This window comes from Anolis carolinensis, chromosome 1 (assembly GCF_035594765.1).
Source record: "Anolis carolinensis isolate JA03-04 chromosome 1, rAnoCar3.1.pri, whole genome shotgun sequence".
NCBI classification, from domain to species: domain Eukaryota; kingdom Metazoa; phylum Chordata; class Lepidosauria; order Squamata; family Dactyloidae; genus Anolis; species Anolis carolinensis.
This window is the reverse complement of record NC_085841.1, coordinates 145,637,575-145,657,051: the sequence shown is the minus strand read 5'-3', so window position 1 is coordinate 145,657,051 and position 19,477 is coordinate 145,637,575. Positions and strand designations below refer to the sequence as shown.

General features: G+C 40.4%; 2 protein-coding genes across 2 annotated transcripts in view; one reads left to right on the top strand and one right to left on the bottom strand.

Moving 5' to 3' along the window:
• Nucleotides 1–6,791, bottom strand: part of greb1 (growth regulating estrogen receptor binding 1) — a 135,338-nt gene extending 128,547 nt beyond the window's left edge. Inside the window, exon 1 of the mRNA XM_062983699.1 lies at nt 6,693–6,791. The gene's annotated coding sequence lies outside the window, so the exon portion shown is untranslated. The remainder of the gene's footprint in view (nt 1–6,692) is intronic.
• On the top strand, nt 6,293–19,134 carry e2f6 (E2F transcription factor 6). Its single transcript, XM_062983764.1, has 7 exons — nt 6,293–6,440; nt 9,743–9,836; nt 12,170–12,383; nt 13,717–13,877; nt 14,241–14,353; nt 15,289–15,387; nt 18,284–19,134. Exons 1-7 carry the CDS (start codon nt 6,306–6,308, stop codon nt 18,284–18,286), a joined length of 819 nt encoding a protein of 272 aa, XP_062839834.1. The 5' UTR covers nt 6,293–6,305; the 3' UTR covers nt 18,287–19,134.
• The last annotated feature ends 343 nt before the right edge of the window (nt 19,135–19,477 follow it).

The window sequence follows — 19,477 nt, the reverse complement described above, 5'->3', positions numbered from 1 at the left end:
AGCAGCTCAGTAGAGGCTGACTATTTAAAACTTTAGGACTACTGATTTATTTTGTGCATTCAAGTGGAAGTACAATGTATTAAGCAGTATTTTAACTAAAACTGTGCTTATAATTTCCTAATGTTCTCTTAAAGAGTTCCTTTGCAACTGTATGATAAGCTATAGTGTGTCTACAAGTAAATATTCTGTCAATGGTTACACTCATCCTAAAATATTCATACATTTCCTCATATTTCAATTTGAAGCATTAGTTCCACACAGCACTTAATACAGAGCTGTAACTAGAAGTTTCCTCCTTGCCATTTCTTTCCTCTGATTGCTTCTTGTTGGGCACGTTGTGGCATTATTGATGGCTTAATTAGTCCGTACATGGCACAGAGATTTAGTTATGCTGTTTTGCAGCAGATATAATAATAAATAAGGGGAAAGCAGTCAATTTCTCAACAGACTTTGCCACCCTTCACTATATAGGCTAGCATTGTATTAAAATTGCCACAAATCAGATCTACAGTGACAGGATGATAAGGCACAAAATGTTAGAGTGACTTGCAACATCCAACTAGGCTTTTTGCATTTCAGGTGAATTGCTATCCGTTTCTGCTTGCCAAGTACCGGAGGCCCCCCATATCTGTTTTCCAGCGCCTCCCGAAAATAGGCACGCTGCCAAATGGCTGTTTTCATTCACCATCCAAAAAAAAAAACCTGGCTCTTTTCAGCTCATTGGCGGTAATAGGGAACTTAAGAGGCTCCCCATTCTCCTGGGAGCCTTTCCTTTCTTCCCTTCAAGGGAGCCTGGGTGTCAGTAAAAGGGTTAAGAAAGCACCCTATCCAGCCCATTCTACTTTTTGGGGGGGGGGGGATTTCCCTCAGGCCCCCCTTCCATAGCCTTCATTAAGACCTGGATTTAAGAAAGCATCAAGGTTACCACTCTTAAGTTTCTGGATCCTTTCCCTTCTGTTTGTAGAAGAGGAGACTGTGTTTACTGCTTCTTAAAGCTGTTCTACTCTAGACGAGAGGCAGGCGGCGGGCACTTTCTTCTCTCCCAGCACCAGCAGCTTCCAAGGCATTTTAAGGAGGCCCAGGGAAGGAAGAGGGATGACCTGGAGCTCAGTTGATCTGTATCCTCCCTAGACTACCTCACTTGCCTGCAATGCTGCAATCTCCTTTCTGCTGGGAGTTTTTTCTTCCTTAAAGCCGCTTCTACTTTCTACTCTAGAGGAAAGGTAGACTTCTCTTTTTGTTTGCTGGGATTACTATTATTTATAATAACCTTTAGAAGTATTTCCTGAAGGAGAAGAAGGGAAGGAGAAAAAGTTAAAAGAGTGAAAACCTCTGAACGCACATGCATGTCTACATCCCACTCACACATCTACACTTCAGTTGCCGAAAAAAGGAGAAAGAAAGTTTCTTCTCAGTCTCCCACGTTTGGAGGATCTGTTTGCTGCCTCCTCTTACACAGAAGCAGTAGTCACTCATGGCAAGAAGTAAAAATACTCCTACATAAAAGTCTGTCAATTCTGTCTCTTACACTTCTGAGTCAAGGAGGAGGAGGTAGGGAGATCAAAGATCAAATAGGAAGAACGTGATCTTTTCTCCCCCTAGTATATTTAGATCTTTCACAATCTCATCTTCCATTTATTCAGTCTTTCAGATGTTATTGATCTGCAAATCCTTGCAGTCTTAACTAGCACAGTCAATGGTGAATGCTTGGAGTTGCAGTCCAACAATTTCTGAAGACAGTATCATTTATATTGCTGCTTAAGAGCCACACATTTGATAGACTACAAGCAAATGTAGGTAAAAAAGGATTGTAGCATAGTTGATGTACTGGGTTGAAGAATGCATAGGCTATAGGACATGTATAATGAGCAAAATGGTTGTATTCATAATTCTCTTTGGTGGAATGCCTCAGCTATATGCTGGGATTTGAATCCAGATCATCTGGATTTCTCCCTTCAAAAGGTCTAACCCAAATTCTGTATTCCACATATTTTGTACAAAATGTGAAAGACTATTAATCTGTATAATTACAAACTGATGTAAAGTTTGAGGATTGTGAGAAGAAACAGAAGACCTCACAACCGCTGAGGATCCTGCTATAGATGTGGGCAAAATGTTAGGAGAGAATGCTTCTGGAACATGGCCATACAGTCCAGAAAACTGACAGCAACCCAGAAGATATTTTGGTGATCTTTTTAAAGATGCCCAGAATCCATCCCTCATCCAGGACTTGTGCAATCAGTATGATAGTTCTCTGTTCAGATAGAAGAACAATTAAACTGTTCACATTCCATATTCTGCTGCAGGTTAAAGACAGTGCTGTAAACAAGCCATTATTTACTGCTTTACCTAATTATAGAATCAGAGTTTTGGGAGAGTCATTGCAGGTTACATTGCTTTCTATATGGGTCATGGGTCACTCTTCACAAGCTCTTGTTCTGATATGAATGCTTTCCACATTACAGAGTCGGTCATGGAAATGTTTACCACAAGTGAACCAACTTCTGTTGCCCACTTGTGCCTGCCATTTCTAACATGCACCATTATTCTCTTTGTTTCAAGTTGTAGTTGGTGGTTTCTTGAAATGTGACCCTCCCTTAAGGAGTTTAAAACTAGCAAATGCAAATCAGAAGAATAACTATAGATATTATTTTTTAAAGTCTTATCTACTCAGATCCTCAGAATGGAGTGGATTAGGATTACAGACTGCCTTTTCATGTTTGAAGACTATCCTGTCAACTGTCTATATTCTTTTCATTGACCAAGTTAAACATACATCAAGTTTTATCAGACTTTTCTCCATAAATCTTTTTCTCCTGCTATCTCTAATAGATGGGTGGCTGCTTCCATTACATCACTTGCAACAGACAGATTCCTGATTGTAAAATAAGTTGGCGTAACTATGTATTACAGAAATATAGTGTTGCTTCTCACACACAATCACACACATACACACTTTTGCAACTCTCCGCCTCTTCTAATTTTTCACAGGTATTGAGAGAAGGGTCTGTACAGTGTATATGGGAGGAGAAACTCCCTTTAGGTAAACTGGTCCCAAGACATTTTAATATGTTAATGTTTAATATTAGCTCTGTTGAGCCAAGATTCTAGGAAAACAAAGACTATGAAGAAACTGAAGATGTAAATTAGAGCCTGTTAAGAGCCCCTCCCTCTATCATCAACTGACATTCTGGTGGACATTGAGTGGGAGGGGGACTTCCAGCCAGACACAATGCCATTGGTTCCTCGGTAGCCACAGCTGGGAGCCCCTCCCTCTCTCGCCAACTGGCATTCTAGTGGCCAGTAAGTCAACGGCTGTGAGGGCGGATGAAGGCTGCAACAGAGGACAACTCTCATCATGGTGTCCATGCCTTTGGATCAGAGCCTCTTTCTACAAAGATTGTGTGTTGGTCGCTGTGCACGAATCCCCAGACAAAAAACATTCCTGCATAGGTGATTTCCAACCAAACTAAAACCAACGTAAGTCCCATGGTGATCAGTGAATGGCGACTGGGCAGGACTGTGAACTCTGGGAGACTCTAGATATGGACCGGCCCATAGGATGACAAAGGATTAATTGGGACCATCCTAACAAAATCCAGACAGTGGAAGTGTGTGATTTTTGGATCCTAGGATTGAACAATAAATCTCTAAATAGCTAGCACTTCAGATGGCTATCCACAACCACAAGTTTTGCATCTCTGAATTCAATGATCCACTAATTGAAAATATGAGGGTAAAATTGATTTTGTCATTTTGAAACATTTTTCTGCACGTCTTTTGAATGTTGCAAGACTCTAAAATGTCAGATGCTTCTGAAAACAGTCACAATTTACATAATTTTCAGATTATTTTCAGAAAAAACACAAACTGAGGCCAGCTTCTCGTGTTTTCAAGTTCTAGAGTGCTAAATTACTTGTTCAGGAAGACAGCTTGGAGGTGAATCTTGGAAACAACAGAATTATTCTTGTTGTTTCCAGGCAACATTGCCAGGCAATTTTTTCTGGTTGGGGCTGGAGGAATAACTTTGTGGAAATCCTCTGTATTTTACATAAAAATGAACATGTAAAGTCATTGTTTGCATTGGGTGATTTTGAAATCTTGCAAAATCGTGTCAATATTCTGAAAGGAGTAGACAACTGTGAAGCAGTTGTTTCCATGTCTGACAAGAAGGCGTGTCCATTGTCAGTTGTCTCCAAGTCGTTTATTGCTGCAGCACATCAGTTCTGAAAAAATCCTAACTGAAATAACTGTTATTCTGCAAGGTCTGTAGTTTTCTCCTCCAAGGAATGTTGGTTCCTTACCAAATGATGCCTCCCAGGATCTCATAAGCATTGAGCCAGGGCAGTTCGAGTGTCGTCAAACTGCATTAATTCTACAATATATATAGACACACCCAATGTGCACTAACATCCCTTATGTTATCCCATTGCTATCAGAAATGTTTTACTTTATTCTCTTACTTATATAAACCTCAGAGTTTGAAAACTTCCAGAGGAGACTCTGAGGATTTCTACATTGTCCTATGTCTCAGGATCTGATCCCAGATTATCTGCTTTGAAGTGGATTATATGAACCTCAACTGGCATATAATCTGGGATCAGATCCTGGAATACCCTATATCCCATTCCTGTGTTCTCAAAATAATATGCTGTGTCCAGGTTGGTTCATCAAGTGCTCTGCTATGGCTGACTTCTCTGGTTGAGATAGTCTGCAGTGCCTTTCATGTTCCTTGATTTGTGTTTGGGCAGCGCTGTGCTTGGTGGTCCCTCTGTAGACTTGTCCACAGCTGCATGATATCCGGTAGACTCCTGCAGAGGTGAGAGGATCCCTCTTGTCCTTTGCTGAATGCAGCATTTGTTGGATTTTCTTAGTGGGTTTGTAGATAGTTTGTATGTTGTGTTTCTTCATCAGCTTCCCTATGTAGTCAGTGGTTCCCCTGATGTATGGTATTGTCCAGAAATGCTGGACCACTCTAACAACCGCTATATCAGACTAGACAGAGAAGCCATTGAAATCCACAAGCATGGGGACTATTTCAACAGAAAGGAGGAAACCATGAAAATGAACAAAATCTGGCTACCAGTATTTTTAAAACCCTCTAAAATTGGAGCCCCAGTGGCAAAGTGTGTTAAAGCACTGAGCTGCTGAACTTGCAGACCAAAAGGTCCCAGGTTCAAATCCCGGGAGTGGAGTGAGCGCCCGCTGTTAGCTCCAGCTTCTCCCAACCTAGCAGTTCAAAAACATGCCAATGTGAGTAGATCAATAAGTGGCGGGAAGGTAACGATACTCCATGCAGTCATGCTGGCCACATGACCTTGGAGGTGTCTACGGAAAATGCCGGCTCTTCGGCTTAGAAATGGAGATGAGCACCAACCCCAAGAGTCGGACACAACTGGACTTAACGTCATGGGAAACCTTTACCTTTATCTTTTAAAATCAGGACAGTAAATAAAGAACAGGAGCCCCCAGTGGTGCAGCCGGTTAAAATGCTGAGATGCTTAACTTGAAAGGTGGGCGGTCTGAATCTGGGGAGCAGGGTGAGCTCCTGCTGTTAGCCCCAGCTTCTGCAAACCTAGCAATTCAAAAACGTACATATGAGCAGATCAATACATAACAGCACTCCATGCAGTCATGCTAGCCATATGACCTTGGAGGTGTCTATGGACAACACTGGCTCGTCGGCTTAGAAATAGAGATGAGCAGGCCTGTAGCGAAATTTTTCAGGTTATAAAAAAACCTGGTTTACTCATGAATTTTAACTGGTTAACCAAATCCCCATGCTAAGTCTATGAGATGTAAAACATTAAGAGTCCCTCCAGGTACTATCTCAAGCAGATATTGACAGGTTTGTAGGGGGGGGGGGGGCTGGAGATGAGCACCAATCCCCGAAACAGACACAACTAGACTTAACGTCAGGTGAAAACTTTTACCTTTACTTAAATAAAGAACAACACTTAGAAAACACGGATATTCCGGACAAGAAACAATCAGGGCCAGCTTACACCTCTCAACAAAGGATCTTCCAGACACGAATCAGCCAGGTCTTGAAGCTGCATGGCCATTCAATGCTAATCAAGGTGGACAATTGCACCATTCACACTTGCCTCAAGCAGACAATATTTTTTTCTCCCACGCTGGACATTCCACAGATATATAAACCCCACTTGCCTATTTTCCAAGAGACCTGACCACCTCATAGATGTGGGCGAAATGTCAGGAGAAAATGCTTCTGGAACATAGCCATACAGCCCAGAAAACTCCCAACAACCAATTTTCACGTTTCTGTGGGGAAAGGGAGAGCAATGAAGGCGGGCCCTGCTGCCTCTGCCTCGTCACCCGGGGCTCCTCCCACCCGAGGAGGAAGAGGAAGAGGCCGGGCCAAGATGGCGGCCCCCGTCTCGCCCGAGAGCTTGGAGGAGCCGCTGGACTGTCAGGAAGTGAGTCTTGAGCCTCTCGCTTTCCTCAGCTTGGTCGATTGGAAGCGCCACTCCTTGGGCAGGGCGCGGAAAGGGCTTCTCTGGGAGTCTTCACGCAGGAGGGAGAAAACCCACAAAGAGGGAAGGGGGGGGGGGGTTCCCGTTCTCTGGGTCAGGTCTGAAAACAACCAGGACGAGGCCTCATTCCGTCCTTTTCGGCGCCACAAAGCGTGCCTTTCGCATCTCATGCAGTTTGACACTGCCTTCACTTACCTCACGCTGTTCTGTCCTGATGGGCCTCGCACCCTTGCCATTTCTGGTTGGAGGGGAAGGGGGAAGGGGCTCACCAAACTGCAACCCCTAGGCCCCTTCCACGCAGCTGAATAACATCCCACTTTTTCTGCTTTGAACTGGGATATATGGCAGTGTGGACTCAGCTACCCCAGTTCAAAGCATATACTATGGAATTTTCTGCCTTGATAGTCTGGATTGTAGGGCTGTGTGGAATGGCCCTCCCAGGATTCCAGAGCCTTGAGCCATGGCAGCTAAAGCGGGCCCAAACTGCATCAATTCCACAGTGTAGATGCACTTTAGGGCCCTACCATACAGCCATGTAACCTAGGGTCCTTCCACAGAGCTGAATAAAATCCCCCATTTTCTGCTTTGAACTGGAATACATGGCAGGGTGGACTCGGGATCCTTCCACACAGCCATATAAACCAGAATATCAAGGCAGAAAATCCCGCAATACAGTAGAGTCTCACTTATCCAAGCCTCACTTATCCAAGCCTCTGGATAATCCAAGCCATTTTTGTCGTCAGTGTTTTCAATATATCATGATATTTTGATGCTAAATTCGTAAATACAGTAATTACAGCATAACATTACTGTGTATTGAACTGCTTTTTCTGTCCAATTTGTTGTATAACATGAAGTTTCGGTGCTTAATTTGTAAAATCATAACCTAATTTGATGTTTAATAGGCTTTTCCTTCATCTCTCCTTATTATCCAAGATATTCGCTTATCCAAGCTTCTGCCGGCCTGTTTAGCTTGGGTAAGTGAGACTCTACTGTATCTGCTTTGAACTAGGTTATCTGAGTCCACACTACCATATAACCCAATTCAAAGCAGAAAATGTGGGATTTTGTTCAGCTGTGTGGAACGGCCCGTAGATAACCCAGTTCTAAACTAATATTGTGGGATTTTCTGCCTCGATATTCTGAGTTATATGGCTGCGTGGAAAGGCCCCCAGAATATCAAGGCAGATAATTCACAATATCTGTTTTGAACTGGGTTATCTGAGTCCACACTGCTATAATCCAGTTCAGTGTGGATTTCATACAGCTGTGCAGAATGGGCCTGAGATCCTCATTTCGTTGCCTGTGCCAAAGGAGTAAAAATAATGTAAACTGCAAATCATTCCTAGTTTACATATCCCACAAGTCTTTTAATTTCAAGAACTGTGCTTATTTTTTTAAAAATTCTGGTGCAGAGAGTTAATAAAATAAATACAAGCAGTCCCCAAGTTACAAACATCCAACGTACATAGTTGAGAACTGGAAGAGTTATCATGTGGAAAAGGCACCTCCACTGAAGCTTTATCACCAATCCTTGTTTACACGACAAGACAAATTTTTCCAAATCCAATTATAGTACAGGGACAGAGAGTGAGGTGAAGTCTTCTGAACAGAGGTACAGACAGCAAAACAAACACCACAGGGGTGTTAACCCTTCCCTGTGCTAGCCAAAGCTTTGTGTGTGTGTGTATTCTGTGTAACTCCAGCTATATCAGACATGGGAAGACTTCAACACTCCAGGTGTTTTGTACTTCAACCACTTCACTTTATTTCTTAATTAGTCGCTCTCCACCAGAGTGCTCCGAGCGACTTACAATTTAAAATATCATTCCACAATATAAAAACATTCAACAGTGACTATTTGACAAATTAGATCTGATTTACTTAAATGCACAACCAAACAGCCACAAACCACAACAACAAACTTTATTTATATCCCTCCCCATCTCCCCATGGGGCCTGAAGGTGGCTTACAGAATAAAAAGGCCAATATTCAATGCCATACAATACAATAAATTAAGCAATACATAAAACAATAACATAAAAGACCAATAAAAACACATTAAACAACATCAATGAAAACAATTAAAAGCTGTTAGGCTGTTAGGAATTGTGGGTATTGAAGTCCAGTACCTGGAGGGCTGAAGTTTGCCTATGCCTGATAGATCGATATGGCTGGAGTTACACTGAAAAAAATGTACCTGTTTTGATTTGCATACAAATTCAACTTAAGAACACACCAACAGAACTGATTTTGTTCGTAACTTGACTGCATGTATATTTTAGATGGTATATTCTGGTGTTTTGTTTGTTTAATTAATAGAACCCCAATTGTGTAGCTTTCCCTAGTGAAGTCTGATAATAAAGCCCCAGCTCCTAATGGCATAAAAACACGCATTATTTTCTATCCGTCTACCCATCCCTTCCCCAATAGTTCAACTCCTAGGTTGACATCACAGGCTGGGAATGCTGTCTTTGTAGGGAGAGTGTCATGAAGACACAAAAGTAGCGCTCGGTAGCGCTCGGTTTAGGCAACTGTCCAATTTTGGCTTTGGGAAAAAGCAACAAAGCATATAAGCCCAGTGAGAAGAGTAACAGCAAGGGAAAGCTGTGAATGTTAGTAGCTTCATTATTTGTGTTCTGCTTTTCTGTCATGTGTACGTTTAGAAAGCTGAGGAACAATGTCATGAACATGAAAGATCTATAGCTATTTGTACAGAAAAAGCTGGATCTTCTCACTTTTCACTACCTTTGTGGAGGACCTTTGTGTCCACTTTTCATGCCAGTTTTCCTATCTCTTTTGTCAGAGGAATTATTTTAAGAGCAAACATTGTAATATATTGTCCATAAAGTCTTTGTACCTATATCCCCTGTATCAGCTTTGAGTCTCATTTAAAAGAGGAAAGTGGAGGTATAGCTATAATAACACTATGTAGCAAAATTTGAAAAAAAAATCTGTTCCAGGTTTGAAAGTGTTATTTTCTGTTTAATTGTGCAGTACTTAGTTTGAAAGTAGCTGTTATACTCCAGAAACGTTTTTGTGGCTGCCGCAAATTATGTTGAATTGATTGAGACTTGATGAGATATTAATTGAAAAACTATAGCAAAATGTGCTGCAGGATGTTCCGCAGAAACAAGGTCTCCAAGTTATCACAGGTAGGCTATGTGGCTACAGTTTACAAACTATGTGAAGCAATGAGTAAATTTCCAGGAACACTGTTGTAATTACTCTTTTATCTTCACAGTCGGGATTTAAAACCGAAAATGAAGATGATCTGCAGTTTCTATCTGTCAGCAATCAGAAAGTAGATGAAGGTGCAACTTTTGTGAGAGTTAGAAGTAAGTGTGCTCTCCACCCAAACCCCCAAAATCTATCTTGATTGTTCCAAAACTCTAGATACTACATTCTCTCTCTAAATTATATAGCATTTGCAATCAAAATATTTAGAACACTTACTCAAATACATTTGAATTAGGATTATCACCTAAATATTAAGAAGAACTTCCTGATGGTAAGAACTATTTGGCAGTGGGATATGCTGCCTTTTGGAGTGTGATGGAGTCTCCTTCTCTGGAAGTTTTTTAGTAGAGACTGGATGACCATCTATCAGGGGTGCACTTTGTGTTCCTGCATTAGTGGGGGTTGGACAATGGCCATTGTGGTATTTTCCAAATCTGTGATCTCCTTTTCCAGGATAAGACTTCATCATCAGAGCTAAAATTTCGGTCTGGGCAGATTTTTAAAAGCCCTTTGCTGTTTCTCTTGCTGCCTGCCAATGCTTACTCAAATGAGAGTGTTTCTAGGGAAAGAGATGGAGGTTGGCCAATAATAATAATAATAATAATAATAATAATAATAATAATAATAATAGTAATTTTATTATCCACCTCTCTTTGCCTAGCGGAGCATTCAAAGAGAGACTTAGGGTTGTGGGGAGAAGAGAATCAGATCTGGACAGGGAAAGTGAGATACCTGAAGGTCCTTCTACACTGCCATATAATCCAGAATATCAAGACAGATATTCCATGATATCTGCTTTGAACTGGATTATCTGAGTCTACATTGAATCATAGAGTTGGATGAGAAACCTCATGGGCCATCCATTCCAACCCCCTGCCAAGAAAACAGGAAAATCGCATTCAAAGCACCCCTGACAGATGGCCATCCAGCCTCTGCTTAAAAGCCTCCAAAGAAGGCACCTCCACCACACTCTGGAGCAGAGAGCTCCACAGCTGAACAGCTCTCACAGTGAGGAAGTTCTTCCTAATGTTCAGGTGGAATCTCCTTTCCTGTAGTTTGAAGCCATTGTTCCGCATCCTAGTCTCCAGGGCAACAGAAAACAAGCTTGCTCTCTCCTCCTTATGACTTCCCCTCACATATTTATACATGGCTATCATGTCTCCTCTCAGCCTTCTCTTCTGCAGGCTAAACATGCCCAGCTCTTTAATTGCCAGATAATCCCATTCAAAACAGATAATCTGGATTTTACACAGCTATGTAGAAGGCCTGAGTGAGACTCTGGCTTTGTAGGGAAAATGGAACAGATGAAGCAATTGTTGTCAAATGCAGGGAATGGGGAAAGAAAGACAAAATTATTGCTATTTAAACACAGTGCAGTTTGAGAATAATTCTAATAGTAATGATAATCACTTACATAGTAGGGGTATTTATAGTGAGAGTTATCAACAACCAGTGGTTTGAAGAATAGACAACCCTCCATGTTCACAGGGTTCAGAGCACAGGAATACTAAGAAAGTGGAAAAACTACAGTTATCCCTGGGGCAGGGCACGGATTCCTTGTGGAGCCTGGTTGGGAGGGGGGGGGGGACTTGCTGCTGTCCCGCCTCTTCCAAAACCAAGGGATAGGTAGAGCCACAGGAATGGCCTGCGAACCAGCTTTTAAAATCCTTGCAGCAGCGAAGTTCAGATGTGATTGGTAAAGGACATCATAATTCCTACGCCATCCTGAAGCCCGAGGCTGCTGCACATTCACACTACTATGGTAATCGCTGCTGTTCCCCTTCCAGAAATGCAAGGCTGCAGTGGAAATGTAGACATGGTGGCCTCGGGCCTCATGAGAAGGGGTAACAAACCCACAAATAATCATATTGGTGAATATGGAAGGCCTAGTCAGGTGGCAAATTAGCATTTTGTCAAACTATGATAACTATTTAAATCTACCTAAAGAAAAGTCTTGTCTGTGTCAAAGTATGGTAACTATTTGAAAGTAAGCAGTTGTCTCTAGTTTTTTTTAACTAAGTGAGCCTATAGCTAAATCTTTCTGAGAGATAAAGAGAAAATGTTGCCATGATTGTGCAATGGTTGCTGTTTTCTCTACACAATCACCCTGAAATTGGGGAGGGGCATGGGAAAGTGGACAACACTACTCTAAAAAGTGGAGTGCCAGATGACAGTGATAAATATGCTCCCATTGTTTATGAGATCACTGCCAGTGGCCATAGCCATTGCTCATCATAATGACAACACTGTTACCAGGCATCAGAGTGTCGTATGCCTTTTGTACATGACCTAAGGCTAGGAAAGGAGGGCTGCACAATGTCTCATCTGCTTCGTATGGACTGTAGACTTGATAAATGTGTATAATTGCAAACTTTATGTCTGTCTTCTGGTTTTTTTCCAATGACTAAAACTGCTATTTAAACCCATGCAGAGTTTGGGAAAAACAAAACACGTTATGACGGCTCTCTAGTTCATTTGACCCAGCGATTCATGGAGCTTCTCAGAACTGCTCCACAAGGTGTCCTCGATTTGAATGAGGTTTCCCGTAAGCTCGGAGTGCGGAAACGAAGAGTGTATGATATCACAAATGTGCTAGATGGAATACATCTTATTCAGAAAAGATCCAAGAATCATATTGAGTGGGTGTAAGTTGACAATCCTAATTTTCAAGCAACACTTGAGTTTGTGTCATGCACTAGCTGAGTGACATTTATACCAAACAGAGTTTTATTTTGTTAGAAATAGGTATCAGTGTATAAATCAAAACTATGAGATTAATTGAAATAACTCTTCTGTAGAACTTGGTTCATCATTTTGCCCTAGATGTTGGCATCAGCCTATCTGTAGTATGGGTGCAATAGCACCAGCCTGTTTCATGTAAAAATCTGTAAAAGCTGCTGTAAAAATCACTTAAATTACTTGGAGTTGGGGGACTTGAGGTGAAGCACAATAATAGTAATACTGTATCTTAGTGGGGTTTTTTTTAAAAAAAAACAAAGTACTGCATATACCAATGGTTCTCAGCCTGTGGGTCCCCAGGTGTTTTGGCCTACAACTCCCAGATATCCCAGCCAGTTTACCAGCTGTTAGGATTTCTGGAAGTTGAAGGCCAAATCATCTGGGGATCCATAGGTTGAGAACCACTGGCATATACTCATGTGTACGTCTAGAAATTTTAGTCAAAAACTCCCAAAAACTGGGCCAATTTATCCACAGGGTAATTATAAGTACTGTACCTTAGCTTATCAGAAAATGAACCATTTCCTTCTCTGAGCTGAGTGGTGAAAGATGAGAGCTTAGTCCATCCCAGGATAAGCTAAAAGAAGGACCTATCCGTCTCTGACATGATGCTACTTCTAGCCTTTTCAAATGCCTGGGTGTCACTGCTGTTTCCCCTTTATGCAGAATGATCCTCGACTTATTCATAAGTCACACCAAAATTCATCATTTTGGCCCTAAAACCTCAACTTTTACTTGTGGTCGACATATACATGAGTATATGGGGCAAATGCCTTTATTGTTTACTCCAAAACAAATTTCATTGAGTTAAAAGCATGGATATGGCATGGCAGCTTTAATTGCACTACAATATATTATGTACAGCAGACGCAGCCACTGATGCATGACAATATAGAGCCTGCAAAGACTTCAGTGGACTTACACCTGCCAAACTCCAAATAGAATTGGGCGGCTGGTGTACATCCATTGTCTTGTGAAATACAGTAGAGTCTCGGTTATCCGACATAAACTGGCGGGCAGAATATCAGATAAGCGAAACTGTTGGATAATAGGAAGGGTGGCAGAAGAAGGAACCTCTTCTCCTGTTGCTGGGGAAGAGGCTCCTCTTCCTCGGCGGGCTGGCAATCAAAGAGGAGGAGGAGGAGGAGGAGAAAAAGGACAAGCAGTGGGGGCAGTGATACCCTTTTTCTGTAGGGAGAATTCCAACTATAAAACTAAAAATATTTTGTTTTGTCTTAGTGGATCAGATATTAAGAACATCACTAGAAGGACACCAGAGCAGCAAAAGTTACGAGATGAAATTTATGATTTAACAATAATGGAAGAAGCACTGGATGAATTAATCAAGGACTGTGCTCACCAGTTGTTTGATTTAACAGACGATAAAGAAAACTCAAGATATCCTTTTTCTAGCATCAACAGACATTTTTATTAGCTGGAGTTGAAAAACCTCAAGACTTTATCTTATACAATGATAAATGTGGTGTTAGTTAGAAGCTAAGAAGAGTTGCCCCTGGTTGGTACTTGGATGGGAGACTGCCAATGAATACTAGATGCTGTAGATTATATTTCAGAGAAAGGAAGTGGAAAAACCATATCTGGGTAATCTTGCCTAAGGAAACCCTATGAAATCAGTGCCATAACCATAACCTGACCAGCACCTTGAAGGGACATACCCACAGAGAGGTGTGTGTGTAAACTTCACAACAAAGTGTATGTTCTACTAAAGGCTCCTATGAAAACACCTTAACAGCTGTGTACATTAGCTTACGTCACCTATCAAGATATTCGTAGCATTCAGGCATTTCAAGACCAGATTATTATTGCCATTAAGGCACCTGAAGAAACCAGAATGGAGGTGCCACCTCCTAAAATGGTAAGAGCTGCTTGAAAAATGTTTCAAATCAGTGGGAGCTAGTTCGGTGGGTGGATGTTTAAAAAAAAACCTCTTTACAAAGATTAGCACAATCCTTTTCATTCTTACAGTATTTCAAAAATATTTGTTGCTGTTTTTAAATACAGTCTCTTTTGTTAAGTACACTATAAGTACCACCTGAAATCAGCGATTTTCCTCTTATGGAAATAAAAAGTTTCACTATATACTCCTAAAATCCCACAGTGCGACACTTAGCCAAGAATTTCAATTGAATATCTTCAAAAGCAATTGATCAGAATCTAATCAGAAGTTGCACAAACTGGTCTGGGATTAAAATTAGTTATACAAACTGTTTCTTAAAACTCACTTTAAAGTGTGTGCCCATCAGTTAGGGATCAGCAAGCAATGGTTGTGGAACCATATCCTGTTTGTGTTTGGTTTGTGCTCCCCACTTGTCAATTCCAGACATAAAATATGAGTAAAGTCTATGACAAAAGAGATTTCAAACCCTTCTCTAAGCATGAGTCTTGCAACACTCCTTACTATCCAAAATCTATTATATCTGTGATGTCTTAAAGGTAGAAACTGTCTCAGGCCTTCATCCTAAAGGCATAAATTCCCAGCTCACAACTTCAGGAGATCCCTGTGACCTGAGATAAGAATCTCCGCTCTTATTGCTGATCCTTGATTGAATCTTTGAGCTGAAGATTCCCTCAGTTTCCTGCAACAGAAAAGTTACCTTTCGTGTTGTGTTGATCCAAAAGGAACTTGGCAATGGTGAAGTTGTAGGAAGGCAAGTGGAGATTTGGAAAAGAACTTGCAGAATGAGCAGAGAGCTTGGCCTATGGACTATGGGTTCTTTGTTCTTGATTTACTGGAATATGTTCTGCCGTTTGTGTCTCTTCATGTTCTTAACAAAGATTGATTTCTTGCAGAACTGTATAGAAGTCTGTATAAAGAGTACAAAGGGTCCTATTGATGTTTTTCTATGTGAGGTGCCACCACAGAAACCAGAAGCCGATGCTTTGGAAAAGGTAGCAAACCTTTCATGCATAAGTAAATATATTGTCGAAGGCTTTCATGCCGGAATCACTGGGGTGTTGTGTGGTTTATGGCTGTATGGCCTTGTTCTAGCAGCATTTTTCTCCTGACTTTTCACTTGCATCTATGGCTGGCATCTTCAAAGGATCTTCTGACGATGCCAGCCACAGATGCAGGTGAAACATCAGGAGAAAAATGCTGATAGAACACGGTCATACAGCCTGAAAACCACACAACAGCCCATAAGTAAAAAGTTAACACCTACTGATGGAGGTAATTACTGAAATATGTTACATGGCAGTTAGCTATTCTACTCACTAGAAACTTGGTAAAACCCATTTTTATTAAAGACTTTTTGTTGTCTGCTGTTTATGGACACTCCACTTTGGGCTGTTTATTAGGTGACATGCTGAATGTAGTATGGGATCTTAATAAAGGTGCTTGGCGTGTATCTGCCTTGTCACATTTAGGATGAGTTACATAATGCAGATGAAAAAAGATAAACATACACACCCTGATAGATAGATACAATATTTTAGAAAGAAAGTATATTATAAATGCATAGACATACTTAAAAAAATCACTCAATCTACCATTACTAATAAATGAAGGCAAACAGAAAAATAATACCCAAACTAACATTAGACACTAGCAGCTGGATTTCTCCCCCCCCCCCCTAATGTAAAAATTAATTTTCTACCCTCCAGCCCCAAGATCTAAATCTATAAAATTCTTAAACTTCTCTTCAGTATAAAGCTAAGCTACTTTTTCTTCTGAGTAAAACAAAACTATTGCCATATATATCAGTCTTCAAGTCAGGCAAGCATAATCTTCCCTTCTTTCTTCATCATATAAATCTTTAAAAGCTCCCAATTTTTCAGAAATTTGTCTGCTGACTTCTCTTTCATAAATTAGATAATACTGACTTTCTTAATATATTTGACTTGCTGATCTCAAAAATGTCACCAGTTTTCCCCTATCAGCTCCAGTTTTTAAGATATAAAACATGCCATCTACCAATTGCCATCTGCTCGCCCATAGAAAATCATGATAACCATGTCTAAGAAACTGGAGCTAGTCTATTCAATGCAATTTTTTGAAACAGCACCCCAAATAATCCCAATAGCAGGCCTAAAAACCAAGACACCAAGATTTTTTTTCCTTGTGCTATGTAATTTGTCAATTTTGGCCGTTTCAGAGACCTTCAAAATCCATTTGTCTTTTGTGAGGAGTATAATGGATTTCCATTTTTGGGCTTATAACACTTCTGCAGCTAATACCATGCAGTGAATCACCATGAACCTCATATGCTCAAATCGTTGATTCAAAATCCACAACAAATAAAATTCTGGCTTCAATTGTATCTGTATTTTAACAATACCTGGATCATGTTCCAATATCTCTCAGCCTGAAAACGTGTTCATCACTTATGAAACAAAGGACCTTTATGTTTTTCTAATTACCAGTATACTTATGAAGGCTTGGGGGTTTTTTTTGGGTGGGTGGGTGGGTGGGTGGGAATCTGAATCCTTTATTGGTTTGGTGAGTTCTGGGCAGTAGTTCAAGAATGAAAATTGTCTGCCCTATTAAAGCCTGCATAAGCAACTGCTGACCAATATGCATTCAGAAACAATAACTCTGCTAGCGCTGCAGTGTTTGCTGTGTTATAATCTGTGTGTTAGGTTGTTGAAAGTGACCTTATGGCATCAAACTACAGAAATTTAGAAGCACAGGGGAGAGGAAGGTTTTTTAAATAACCATTTCCCTCCCAATTTAGATTTCCGGTCCAGCAGGAAATGAGAAAGGGTCTAATGCAGTAGGAAACAAGAGGTGTTGCTGAAAAGAACTTTGCATGCGGTGCTTGTAGCAGTGTTTCCTTAAATCATTACAACTAACGATGGTATGAAGCACCAGATTGGGAATTAGGGATGTACTGACTTTGAGAGTGAATTTGTCAATCCAGTGAAACTCACAAGATACTAGCCCACACGTCTCTTGTGAAATTTTGCTAGTAAGGTAAAATTACAAGCAAAGAAGTGGCATGTGCAATTGCTGCTTCGCCTATTTACTTAACCACCTTTTACTAACTGGAGAACTATATCACCCAAATTCGTTTTATACCCACTGAGGATCTTGGCCTGTGACACAACTAAGCTGTTCTGCAGTGTGCTTGCTGGTGGGAATTGCCATGTGGTGATGAATAAAATGCATTTACAAATGCAAGTAAGAAACCTGAAACCTCAAGTGTGTACTATTTGGAATTAACTGTTTTGGAAGGGAGCTTTGAAAATGGGACCCAAAGAAGAGGGAAGCAAGAGGCTTAATTGTGTACAAATCACTGAACTAGCTGAAAGGTGTCGCTACAGTGGGCTCACTGTATCCACAAGGGTTCAGTTTCAGGACCCACTGCAAGTACAGAAAAAATTAACCATCACATCCTATATTAGAAGATGGCAATGTCAATGCACACATTTCAACATGTCCACATTCATATCACTTTGATTTATTAATATGAGGCGCAATGATCAATGGTCACTTAAAATTGCAGATCCAGATCCTGCCAATCCAGAGGGGCACCACACCTCTTACTGAATATTGCATTAATTATGTTGCTGTTTTGCTCTCTTCCAGACCCCATACTAGCAGTCTTTTCACACACACGAATTCAATACTGATTAGAAATAAAACTGGAAAATGTAGCGAGTCATATATCACTGCAACCGAGATGTACTTTTGTTCCCATTATTTCCAATAGGGTATAAAACATGAATTATTTTCTAAATTGTACCTAATATGTAAAGATTTCTGACTGATTATGCTAATATGTTTTCTTTCCTTAGCTTGTGCTCATCATTCTAAAATGGGGTATCTCCTTTTTTATGTCCACAGTGAGCAACATGAGAAATTAACAGCATTTTTGTACTGCTAAAATACTTGATTTCTGAACTTCAGCTTCATGGACCTCACAGGCTTTAATTCCCTAACGGCTTGCACAAAGAGAAGAAATGTTTGTCATGCCTGCATTAAAGAGATCAAGAGGAGACTAAAATTACAAGATTCCTCTCCACATCAAGCTAATCGTCTATTTTCAATAAAGAATCATCTTCCTTAGACTACTCTTCCCACAAAGAGCTTTTTTGCTCTGGTTCATTCCCACCAACCAAATGGCAGTGACAGAACTGCAGTTCTGTCATGTAAGACAGCCTTAAGCTACATTCCCAAATCATAGCTTGGGTTTATCTTTTGTATAAGTTTGAATGTATATACTGTACTAGATCCCCTAGTTCCCTGTGAGTTGCCACTTAAGTGGAAGTGGTAATAATTAAAGTTGCAGTTATGGCTTAGCTGTCAGAACTGAATCTGCAGCCAAATGTATTCAGAAAGGGATAGCTTTGAAAAAATGCACTTTTATTCTGAAACAGCACTCCTGCTAGGCAGAATTATTGAACATATATTAAAAATATTGAAAATTTGGGAGATGAGATACCGTGCACTCGAATAGATTAGGAAAAAACTATGCACTATATTATATGTGTTCATATGAGAGGCATTAAATTCAGTTTGGAATCATGGCTGTTAAGTTTTGAAAAAATTGAAATGGCTTGGGTCATATGTATTTGTGTGTGCATATGTATATATTGTGTATCATGTTTAAATGGTCACTAATGGAAATCTTGCCAGTGTGAGCAGCACGCTTGCCTCTGTACAGAAACAATAAACGTAAATTTGTAAATATTAAACACTAGATGTTACAGATCTTTTACTTTGTTATAAAAGCTTAATTAACATACAATAGTTGGACTAAATACCTTAAGAGGCACTAGATCTTGTCTGATCTGGAAGTTAAGCAGGATCAGTCCTGGTTAGTATTGGGATGTGAGACTGCCAATGAATACCAGGCTGTATTTAAGAAGAAGAAATAGGAAAAAATACCTCTGTGAAAACTCTTAAGAAATTATTGGGGTCTTCATAAGTCAATAAGTGCTATTGTGTGTACACACAATTCTGTACCATCGATGATAGGAGATGTTGAGGAAGCATCAGATGATGGTAAGAAAACCTGACAGCTGGATAATGGAACCT